The sequence below is a fragment of the Crocodylus porosus genome, unplaced genomic scaffold (assembly GCF_001723895.1).
Source record: "Crocodylus porosus isolate Cpor-Errol unplaced genomic scaffold, CroPor_comp1, whole genome shotgun sequence".
NCBI classification, from domain to species: Eukaryota; Metazoa; Chordata; order Crocodylia; family Crocodylidae; genus Crocodylus; species Crocodylus porosus.
The window spans coordinates 9,658,013-9,668,761 of NW_017728926.1; the positions used below are offsets into that span (position 1 = coordinate 9,658,013).

The 10,749-nt window shown below is 66.4% G+C and overlaps 1 protein-coding gene across 2 annotated transcripts in view; it reads left to right on the forward strand.

Annotated features, from left to right (window-relative positions):
- The window catches only part of RAP1GAP (RAP1 GTPase activating protein), a 47,054-nt gene that overhangs the window by 27,503 nt on the left and 8,802 nt on the right, over window positions 1-10,749 (forward strand). For both annotated transcript variants that reach the window (XM_019541395.1, XM_019541396.1), the window contains exons 4-18: window positions 711-746; window positions 1,462-1,509; window positions 2,554-2,592; window positions 3,005-3,190; window positions 4,443-4,546; window positions 4,662-4,740; window positions 5,078-5,131; window positions 5,353-5,436; window positions 6,368-6,468; window positions 6,634-6,763; window positions 7,184-7,339; window positions 8,180-8,251; window positions 8,408-8,494; window positions 8,728-8,868; window positions 9,109-9,240. In XM_019541395.1, the coding sequence (XP_019396940.1) occupies window positions 711-746; window positions 1,462-1,509; window positions 2,554-2,592; window positions 3,005-3,190; window positions 4,443-4,546; window positions 4,662-4,740; window positions 5,078-5,131; window positions 5,353-5,436; window positions 6,368-6,468; window positions 6,634-6,763; window positions 7,184-7,339; window positions 8,180-8,251; window positions 8,408-8,494; window positions 8,728-8,868; window positions 9,109-9,240 (1,449 nt within the window). The remainder of the gene's footprint in view (window positions 1-710; window positions 747-1,461; window positions 1,510-2,553; window positions 2,593-3,004; window positions 3,191-4,442; window positions 4,547-4,661; window positions 4,741-5,077; window positions 5,132-5,352; window positions 5,437-6,367; window positions 6,469-6,633; window positions 6,764-7,183; window positions 7,340-8,179; window positions 8,252-8,407; window positions 8,495-8,727; window positions 8,869-9,108; window positions 9,241-10,749) is intronic.

Below are 10,749 nucleotides of genomic sequence, written 5' to 3' on the forward strand. Positions count from 1 at the left end.
CCGGCGCCGGGGCGCGGGCGGGGCGCTTGTGTGCGGGAGCGGGCGCGGCCGTGTGAACTTGCAGTTGTGCGTGTGTGTGCGAACTTTTATCTGCACGTGCGAACCTGCAGCTGTGTGCATGCAAGGTCTATACACACGCGCGCACACGCTGTGGATGTGTATGTCCATGCCGGTGCGAACTTGCAGGTGTATGTGTGCACATGCGTGAACCTGCAGCCATGTCTGCGTGTGCGTGTGCGTGTGCGTGTGTGCACGTGCCCAGGCGTGCACTTGCAGCCTCGTGTGCCTGTGTGCCTCTCTGCGTGATGGCGAGGGAAGGGGGTGTGCATGCAGCTGATCACACGCGCCCGTGTGTGCCCCTCCGCGTGGCACTTGCTCACTTGGCAGCTCTGCTGCGCCCGTCGGAGGGGCGGGAGGCTGGAGATTCACCCCTGAGCGACTGAGCAGAGCCGCTGTGCATCTCACAGGAGCTGAAGCCCATTTCCAGCACCTCTGGGAGCTCTAGGGACTGCCCGCTGGGATCAGAGTGGGGTTGGGAAGCTCCTCGGGAGGCTCCCCCACACTCGGGGCTGTCCCCAAACCTCTGGGCACCCCAAGCTGGTGCCTCCTACCCGGTTCCTAGCCTCATGCCAGGCCTGCGGCCCCGCTGGGGCTGCGGGGCAGGGGCCCATCCGCCTGCGCCGGCTGACACGCTGCTTTCTCTCTTGCAGAACACTGAATTGTTTGAAATGATTGAAAAGATGCAGGTGAGTCGCCTCGCACAGCCCCCAAATGCAGCGCCCCGCAGCGCAGGCAGGCTGCACGTGCAGCCGGCTGGGGGCTCCTTCCCAGCTGGGCTCGTGCTCAGCCCGCACGCTCTGTGCCCAGGGGAGGCCTGGCAGGGCGAGCCCAGGGGCGGGCACAGGGCAGGGTGGCAGCTGTCCCAGCTCAGCAGCCTCAGACCCAGGGGCCACAAACCCCATCGCAGTGCAGCACCGGGCGCTGGGTGATGGCCCAAGGAGGTTCGTTTCGGGGTCTGGGTCCCAAGCCCCAGCCTGCAGCTTCCTGGCAGCTTGGGGGTGTGAGCCCAAGGACTCGCCCCCTTCCCACCCCAGCGCCGCGGCAGCTTATCTGCTACGGACACGGGCACCCCTGTGGAGGGTGGCGACGTGCAGGTGCTTCCACCTGCGAGTGCCGCACCCGCGCCTCGACAGGGTGGTGCAGACATGTGAGCACCCCCAGACAGCCCCTGCCACCTGCGCACACGGATGTGAGACAAAACAATGGCAACCACGCGCCTCGGCAGCTCCTTTGCCAGCTGCTGGCTCCCTTCCCCCTCTTCCCCCACGCCCAGAGCCTGCCGGAGCCGTGCCAAGCAGGAACTGGCCTTCGCCTGCAAAGTAAACATGTCACGGGCCCTGATCCCCCGAGAGGCCCGTGCTCGGTGCCACACGCTGACTCTCTGCCCCTTGTGCCCCCCAGGGAAGCAGAATGGACGAGCAGCGATGCACCTTCCCTCCTCCTCTCAAGGTAGGTGCCGAGGGAGCCGCAAGCCCGCTCTGCCCCGGTACCCCCTGCTTCTGCTCCTCAGCACCACTCTTGGCACACAGCATTGCACACTGCTCCCGATATACACACTGCTAGTCCCCCCCACAGCACCCCGAACTCTCCTGCAACGAGGCGTCCTACTGCTGGAACCACGTCGGTTGTGTGGGTGCCCCCGCGGGCAGTCACGTGGCACCGGCTAATGTTGTCCTGCAGCCCAAGGCAGGATTTGACCCCAGAGCTCAGGATGCAAAAGGCTTTTGCCCAGCAAAGGGTGGCTGCAGCTGGGACCTGGGTCCGTGCCAGCCATCCCCTCTTCCAGGCCAGACCAGAGTAGTGCCTTGTCTGCAGGAGAGGGGGAAAGCGATAGAGAGAGACAAGCAGAGGCACGTGGGACCCCACAACGGGTGAGGCCACGCAGCCCACTGGCCGGGGGGAGGCCATCCGACCTCGTGCCAGCCGCGGCAGTGCTGAGGTTTGCATCAGTGTCGCATCTCATTTGAATGTTCAGACTTTAACAAGAGCCAGGGAGGGGCGTGATGCCATCTGAGCAAGGGGCTGGCTGGCTTCATGCAAGGAGGCGCCGGTCCTTGCTGGCAGGGTGACGCCTCTCGTGTCTCCTGGGTCAGGCCTTGTGCTGTGGCTGTCGCCCCATCCAGCTCTGATGTCTCCTGTGATGCCACGTGCTGCTCCTGTTCTGGGGCTGCCACTCCCCACCAGAGCAGCTGCAGCCGCGGTAGAGACCCGTCTACACTACAGCCCCCACCGTTGCTGATGTGCGGTGGGGGCTCCCTGGTGGTAACCCCCTTGAGCTCTGCTGCCACGGAGCCCCGGGGACACACGGAGAGCTGGATTTTAATGCCCTCAGCTGCCCTCCTGCCGCTGGCAGGTCCTAGGAGGGAACCCAAGACTGGGCAGTGGAGCCAGGACCCTGCAGAGGCGTGCATGGTGAACGCTGTCGGGGCAGGGGGGAGAAAGCTGTGCTGTATCCCCAGATCTCTGAGCCTTTGCTGTGTTTGTGCCTTTCAGACAGAAGAGGATTACATCCCCTACCCCAGCGTCCACGAGGTACCTATGCCTCTGCCCCTCACCGCCTGGTCATTTGGACAGGGTGTTTGCATTGCTGTGGAGCCAACACGGGCCAGCGCCCTCCTCTCTGCCGGGCCCCCGGGACTGGGCCTGGAGGAGGGCTACATCCTACTTGCTAATGGCACCCGTGGCTCTTCCTAGCATTTCCTGTTGCTACAGCTCCGGGTACAGAGGAGGCCCGAGGGGAAGTGACTTGCCCAGGGTCCCTGGGAAGTCGGTGGCAGAGCAGGGAGTCAAACTCAGGGCTCCGCAGCCCCAGGCTGGTGCTCTGCTGGCCCTCGCTGCCTCTCCGGGGAGCAGCTGGGTGGGTGGGTGGGGGCCTCGTGAGCTAGGCAGAGGATGCTTGCCGCTGGGCCTGGGGGGCTCTCACTTCTTTCTCTCCGTCCTGCAGGTACTGGGCCGGGAGGGGCCGTTTCCCCTCATCCTGCTGCCGCAGTTCGGGGGCTACTGGATCGAAGGCACCAACCACGAGCTGACCAGCGTCCCCGAAACCGAGCAGCTGCAGTCTCCCACCTCCAAGGTCAAGCTGGAGTGCAACCACACGGCCAGGATCTACAGGAAGCACTTTCTGGGCAAGGTGAGACCCCCCCGCCCCTGCCTCAGGGCCTGGCCCAGGCAGGGAGATGGTCCAGGCAACCCCTGCTCTCTCTGCCCCTTGGCGGGTCTCGTCCCCAGCCCGCCCGGCTCTGGGGCTCCTTGTGGGACCCTTAATGGGGCTCTAGTGAAGGTCAAGGACCCCAGGGAGCTCCCGCAGGCACTTGTGAGGCAGACGCCCTGGTCGGGGGGTGTCTGGCTGGAGAGGGCTGGTGTGAATGGAGCGTGACCAAACCAGGGGAAATGCAGGGCCGGGGCTTGCTCCTTCTGCTGAGACCCAGGGGTCAGCTGGGCCCTGTCCGAGCCCCCTCGGGTGGACGCCGGGCTCGCCCGAGCACCAGGGCTGCTGTGAAGGAGCTGTGTGCTGGCACGCCAGCCTGTCCCCAGCGCCCGGCCGGGGCTTCCCTAGCAGTCCTGGCCCCAGCTGTGTTTGCCCAAGGATCTCATGCTGTTTGCTTTTGCACTTGCACACTGTGGCTTTCGTGTGCATCTGGCTGCCGAGATGCTGGGAACAGCCTGTCTTCTCCGCGCTGTTTCCTGGCCCCGGCCGTGCCAGCGGCATCACCTGCCCGGAGCTCCCCGGCTCCCTTGGCTGCACTGCTGGGTCCCTCCTGCTCCCGCAGCCTGTCTCTGCACGCCAAGCTGCCTTGCTTCTCCATTGCCCTGGCCGCCTCTCCGCCCCATGCTGTTCGGCTCCTCCTTGGCCTGGGCTCTGTCCGTGCTGGACTCTGGGATTGCAAGACCTAACTGTGTGATCGGGGCCTCTCTGGCACAGCCCGGGGCCGGGTACGGCAGGAACTCACATGCAGATTTTCCTGATGGGAGGCCGTGCAGCACGGTGCAGGACATGTTCCCCAAGCCTCGGGGTGCTGGAAACGCTTCCCATCGAGCTTACAAGTTGCATGGAGATCCCAGATGGGGCAGCTTGTGCTGGAGGGTGAATCCCACAGCTCCCAAAGCCCCTGTTAGGAGCCCCTTGCCTGGCCTGCCTCAGCCCACTGAGAGATGCACCAGGGCTGCTTCGGCTGGTCCTAGTCCATCAATCATCTCCATTCCCCAGGCCGAGGGCACCCCCAGCCCGCCCAGAGAGCCAAGGTGCTTTCAGCAAGCCAGCCTGAGGGCTGCAGAGCTCAGCATCACCCTGGAGCTGTGGTGTTAGGGGGGTCTTTGCCCCGCGGGTGGGCCTTGTGGCAGGAGGGCAGCCCCTCAGGCCCTCGCCTGCCGTCTCCCCCCAGGAGCACTTCAACTACTACTCCATGGACGTGGCGCTGGGGCACCTCGTCTTCTCGCTCAAGTACGACGTCATCGGTGACCAGGAGCACCTGCGCCTGCTGCTGCGGTGAGCGCGGGTCGGGGGCTGCACCCCACGGCGGGTGGGAGGCGAGGGGGTCCCCCCCCGACTGGGACTGGCCCCCTCACCTGGGTGGACCTTGATGCCACCTCTCTCGTTGCAGGACGAAAAGCCGCACGTACCACGACGTCATCCCCATCTCCTGCCTCACTGAGTTCCCCAACGTCGTGCAGATGGCCAAGGCATGTCCTGCGCCCCGGGGGCTCGCGGCACTGTGGAGGACCACATCCCCTGTGCTGGGTCCCCTCGGGCCGTGCTCAGCCAGACCCCAGCAGGCACCTTCCCAGCCTCGGGGTTGAGACCGGGGGTCCTGGGCTGCGTGTCCAGCCCGTGACCCTGTCTGGGTAGTGCGGGTGGTGGCAGGGCCGAGGCACCAGACCCAGGGCAGCTCTGGAGCCCCCGGGTGCTGTCAGAGCCAGGCGGGGCGAACCCAAGTGACCTTGGGGTGGGAGAGCAGAGCGGGTCCCCTGTGATGGCGCACGCATGCACCCAGCCCTTTCCCACTGTCTCCTCTTGCAGCTGGTGTGCGAGGACGTGAACGTGGACCGCTTCTACCCTGTGCTGTACCCAAAGGTAGGCCGGGGGCACAAGCTTCAGGGCTCAGGTCTGTAGTGGCAACAGCCAGAGCAGGTGGAAGCTTTCCCCTTACCTGGGCTTTCTGGTTCCCACAGGGCCCCCCTCCCATCGCACACGTGTGCACACATGCACACGCGTGCCCCCCACCCCGGCCCCGAGGCGGGTCCCTCTTGCTAGTGCAGTGCCCATGAACTCACCAGCCTCCCCCTGTCCTGCAGGCCTCCCGCCTCATCGTCTCCTTCGACGAGCACGTCATCAGCAATAACTTCAAGTTCGGTGTCATCTATCAGAAGCTGGGCCAGGTGGGTGCGTGCAGCCACCGCTGGGGCCGATCGGTCCCTGGGGCCTGGCACCGCTCCGGGTGTTTGCGAGCACTGGGGCTGACACCCCTTTTGAGCAAAGGAAGGGTTAAAGAGATGGCCACCAGCCCCCCCTGTGCCCCCCGCCAGGTTTCTTTAGGGCGGCAGCACCCCCTGGCAGTTGCAGCTGGGAATTGCAGGCCAGGGAACCTGCTTGGCACTTTGCAAGCGGCTTTCTTTCCAAGGTGCAAGATGGGGACCTTCCTTTCCCACGAGGGTCCCGAGCAGACATGGGAAAGGCCCAGCTTCTAAGCAACTCTCTGCCAAGACATTGCAGGGACTGGAGGGAGGGCGGTCAGGCTCACTGGGGTACTCAGCACCGCAGCCAGGGCGTGCTCTCCCTCTCCAGCAAAGTCTGTGTGGCCGGGGGCTGCACGCATCCTGGCCCCACGTGCTCCAGGCGGCCAGCCATGCTGCTGCACGCCGGTACTGGGAGCCTGGGGGCTGTGCGTGAACCCCTCTGCGGCCGCGTGGACCGTCGGAGGCAGGCCTGCTTGCTGCCCGATGACCGTGGGCCGAGCCCGCCTGGAACAGCAGGTCCCCCTCCGTGGTGGGGCTAGCTGGCCCCCTGCCCTGCCCGGGGATGCCAGCTGTTAGGTTCTGGCATTGTGCCTCAGTTTCCCCAGCTGAAGAACGGCCCTGTGCAGCTGGTGGGAGGGTGGATTCACTCAGCAGAGTCCGATTCCCCCACACTTTGCTCCGGGGACAACGCAGACCGTCTCCGTCCCCATCCTGGCCCCGCAAGGAGCATCTCGCCCAGCAGCTCCTTGGGTGGCTGCCTGGCCTCCCCCTGCAGCCCCGCTCCCAGCCAGGGGGGCCCTGGGCAGAGCTTTCCGGCCCCCGTGCGAGCGCTCCACGTGCCGGGCTCTTGCAGACGTCGGAGGAGGAGCTGTTCAGCACCAACGAGGAGAGCCTGGCCTTCGTGGAGTTCCTCGAGTTGCTGGGCCAGAAGGTGAAGCTGCAGGATTTCAAGGGGTGAGCGAGCTCCCTCCGCCCCCGCCAGCCTGGAGCCGCGGAGGGGAGGGCGGCATCGTCCCGGAGGTGCTGACCTGGGCCTGGCGCTGCTGTCTGCGGCCGTGGGGGGCAGGGGGGCTGCGGACGGCTGGCCCCCGCCTGAGGCCCGTGTGTGCCCGGGGGCAGGTTCCGGGGCGGGCTGGACGTGACCCACGGGCAGACGGGGACCGAGTCCGTCTACTGCAATTTCCGCAACAAGGAGATCATGTTCCACGTGTCCACCAAGCTGCCCTACACCGAGGGGGACGCCCAGCAGGTACGGGAGTGCAACCGGGCCCGACACAATCTGCACACACGTGAGCTGGCACATGCGTGCAGGGGTTTGCTCCAGCCAGCCCGACCCCTTCCCAGGGGTGAGCATAGCCCTCGTTCTGCACGTGCATGATTCAATGTGCACACCCAAACACGCGTGCTACAGTCACTCTCAGTTTGTGAGAGGCCAAGGCCATGCCTGGGGGTGAAGTAGGGGGTCAGGCTGCCAGTGGGGCAGGGACCTGGGGGAACCCTGCTGTTCCTTGCCCCTCCAGCATCCCCCCAGTCTCCCTGGCACACGTCCCAACCTGCCCCCCTACCTCATCCGGGCGGCCTGGGGCCCCAGCTTGCTGTCGGGGCTGGCGCTGGGGCTCCAAAGCTCTCCTCCAAGCCTGGAAAATGACCCCCCTGCTCGTGCACTCAGTTGCAGAGGAAGAGGCACATAGGCAATGACATCGTGGCCATCGTCTTCCAGGACGAGAACACGCCATTTGTGCCAGACATGATCGCCTCCAACTTCCTGCACGCCTACATCGTGGTGCAGGTGGAGAGCCCCTGCTCCGACAACACCCTCTACAAGGTGAGGGCCCCGCGGGGCAGCCCGGGCCCCGGGCCCGGCCCCTCGTACGGCCCAGGTATGGCCTGCGGCAGGGACCTAGGGGCTGAGCCCCGGCCCCCGGGAGCAGTGGAGGTGGCGAGCAGGGGTTCAGGACTCCCAAGGACCTTGGGACCGGCGTGGGGTCTGCTCATTTTGGCAGGGGATAGGAAAGCCAGGACTCCTGGGTCCTGTTTCCAGCCCTGCTGCTCACTGCTTTGGTGTGTGGGACAGAGCGCGTGTGCCTGTTTGTCCGTGCCTCAGTTCCCCCCCCGGGAGGATGACAGTACGCCTGGTTGTAAAGAGTTCTGAGTCCTAAACCAAGGGGCAGAAGGGGTGATCATTGCCTCCCAGCCTAGAAAGGATTAAAGAGCCCTGTCCACCACCCTGTGCCCTCCTAACACTGCCCGGAGACCAAGCCCAGGCGATGCAGAGACTCTTAAGCCTAAAGTCTAGCACAAGGGTGAACCCAAAGTCTGGCACAAGCCAGTCTGGCACTGGCTCAGAGGGACTGGCGGGGACTGGACCTCCTTCCAGAGGCACCCCAGGCTGTCTGCTCTCAGCAGCCCCGGGCGGGGAGATAACCTGCTGTGGGTCCCTGCTGAGGGGTCTCAGTAATGCCCGGGGGAAGAGCCCTGATGGGCTGGGCCCTGCTGGCGATGCAGCGGGGGGTCCACGAGAGGCTCTCCCGGGCTCTGTGAAGGCCTTTCTGGTTGCACCGGGGCTAGGGACTAGGCAGCTTGTGGATCAAGGCGTCTTGCACGGGCGTCCTGACCTGCCCTCAGCCAGACCAACAGCCCCGCGGCCGCGCTCTCTGCATTGCAGGTCTCCGTCACAGCCCGGGACGACGTGCCTTTCTTCGGCCCCCCGCTGCCGGACCCAGCCGTCTTCAGAAAGGTAAGGCACAGGCGGCCGTCGCACAGGCCAGCACGCGCCCGCTCATCTGCCTGGACCGCCGGGGCGGGGAGCGCTGGGTGGGTAGAGCCCAAACGGGCGGGGGGGTCCCGTGCGCAGCGGGGCTCGGGGTTAACCCCCTCCTGGGCGGCTCCCCAGGGCACCGATTTCCAGGAGTTCCTGCTCACCAAGCTGATCAACGCGGAGTACGCCTGCTACAAAGCGGAGAAGTTCGCCAAGCTGGAGGTGAGCCCCGCCGGGCCCCTGGGGCCGTGTCCCTGGGGGGCATCATCGAAGCACCTGCCTTAACTGCCCTCCCTCCCAGCGGCCTGCTCCCGGCATCGCTCGCGGCTCCTGTCGCGCTCTCCATGGGCTTGAGGGTCACTGAGCGGGTCATGGCAGAGAGGGTGGGGGTGGACCGCGGTGCCTGCCCCCCGCCCCTGCGGGGACCCCTCACGCACCCCTCTCGCGCGCGGCAGGAGCGCACGCGGGCGGCGCTGCTGGAGACGCTGTACGAGGAGCTGCACGTCAACAGCCAGTCCATGATGGGCCTGGGCGGGGACGAGGACAAGATGGAGAACGGCGGCGGGGGCGGCGGGGGCTTCTTCGAGTCCTTCAAGGTGAGAGGGGCAGGGGCAGGCGCTGGCTTCCCCCGGGGTGCGCTCCCACGTGCGCGACCCCCCTGCAAAGCCTGCGGTCCAGCCCTGCCCAGCCCAGCTGGAGGAGGGCGGGAGCCGAGCCGGGGCCCCCTCGGCCCAGACTCCGAGCCCCCCTCCGCGCCCTTCGGCTGGGCTCCCCCAGCCCCTCGCGCCGTGCCCGGGGCAGCCACGGCGGGTGACGGCCGCGGCTTCCCCTTGCAGCGCGTGATCCGCAGCCGCAGCCAGTCCATGGACGCGGTGGGGCTCAGCAGCAAGAGGCAGAACACGGTCTCCACCAGCCACAGCGGCAGCTTCGGCCACAACAACCCCGACGTCGCCAAAGCCACCGGCATCGTGAGTGTCCGGAGCCCCGGCCCCATCGCCTCGTCCTGTCCCCTGCTCCCAGCCCCCGCCTGTGGTTCCTGGACCCCCCTCTCTGGTCTCTCCGGCTCCCCTCCCCGCCACCGGCCTCTGCTTCTACCGCCTCTCGATCCCCGCGCTCGGCCTTTGCCCCACGTCTTGCCTAGCTGCAGGGCTGCCCATTGCAGAGCTGCGCGGCCCCGGGACGCCAGCTCCGAGCCCCCCGCCGCCCTGGCTCAGCCCCTCTGTCCCACCTCCCGTGTAGCACCGCAAGCGCCCACCTGTAAGCAGCCGGTGGCTCCGCGGGATGCATGGAGGGTCCCTCTGGGTGCCGCCTGGCCCTGCTCCCCGCACCAAAGCAGCCCTCTCCTCTGCCAGCAGATCCGGGCTTTATGCTCCGCGCCACCCAGGGCTGCCCCAGCACCCTCCTGCAAGTCCATAGGCCACCTAGACTTGCACTCGGGCCCTGCCACGTCCTGGTCGTGGCCCTGGGGACACCCCTGGCATCTTCCCTGCAGGCAAGATCCAGCCCCCCTCCCCCCCGGCATCAGCGTTCAGTAGGAGGGCTGTGTGGCCTAGTGGGTGGGAGGCAGGCCTCTGGGGTAACTCTCCCAGCTCTGCCAGTGGCTCAGTATCACGTTGTGCCTCAGTTTCCCCATGATGTGGGGGAGCGTCTGTCATGCTTCAGGGCCAGGGGGTGGCTCATCCATGCTGTGCAATGCCCAGACCCGCTCGGCGGAGGGCGCTGGTGTTTGATTCCCAGCCTCTGGAGGGAGCGGGGCTGCAGGCCCCTTGCTGACTCCCTCCCCCGGCTGGATTTCAGGGAGGGCGGATGGAGCGTGGAGCCCGTGCCAAGCACGGTGACACCGCTTCCCCGCTCTGGGTCCCACTGGCAGCTTTGGCTGAGCCCCCCCGCAGTTGCACCCGTGACCCTGGCCCACAGGAGGAGGGGCTTGGGCGTGCTCACGGATGCCTGCATTGGCTCCATCCCAGTCCCCTCCAGCGCACGGGCACGGGGAGCGGGAGTTGAAGGCCTCCGGCCCTTCCCTCTCTGTGCATCGTGCGGATCAAGTTCCCTGGAGGGGTTGCGAGGCCACGCCGGCTCTCGCTGCGGTGCACGCGGCCCCAGGACTGTCTGGAGGGGACACCAGAAATGCCATTCCCAATAGGAAGAAAGCAGGGACGGAGCTGCTCGGGGCAGCTTCCTCCCCACGCCGTTCCCCCCGCGCCTCTCCGCCTTGCCCTGTTGCCCCCCATGCCCACTCCGTCGCCCCAGCAGCGCATGCCCTACCCGCAGCACCTCCCACGGGCTTCCCGTGAAAGCCGGCCCCCGGGGATGCCCCGCACAGGTACAGTATGTCCGCTGCCTCCCTGCCCCATCCCCAGGCCTGGACAGGGCAGGTCACGCCATGGTGCTATTGATGAAGCCATTGTTACGATGATCAAGCCTTTTGTTTTTGCATGACTCTCTCTTCTTTTTTCTCTCTCTCTTTCTCTCCCCCC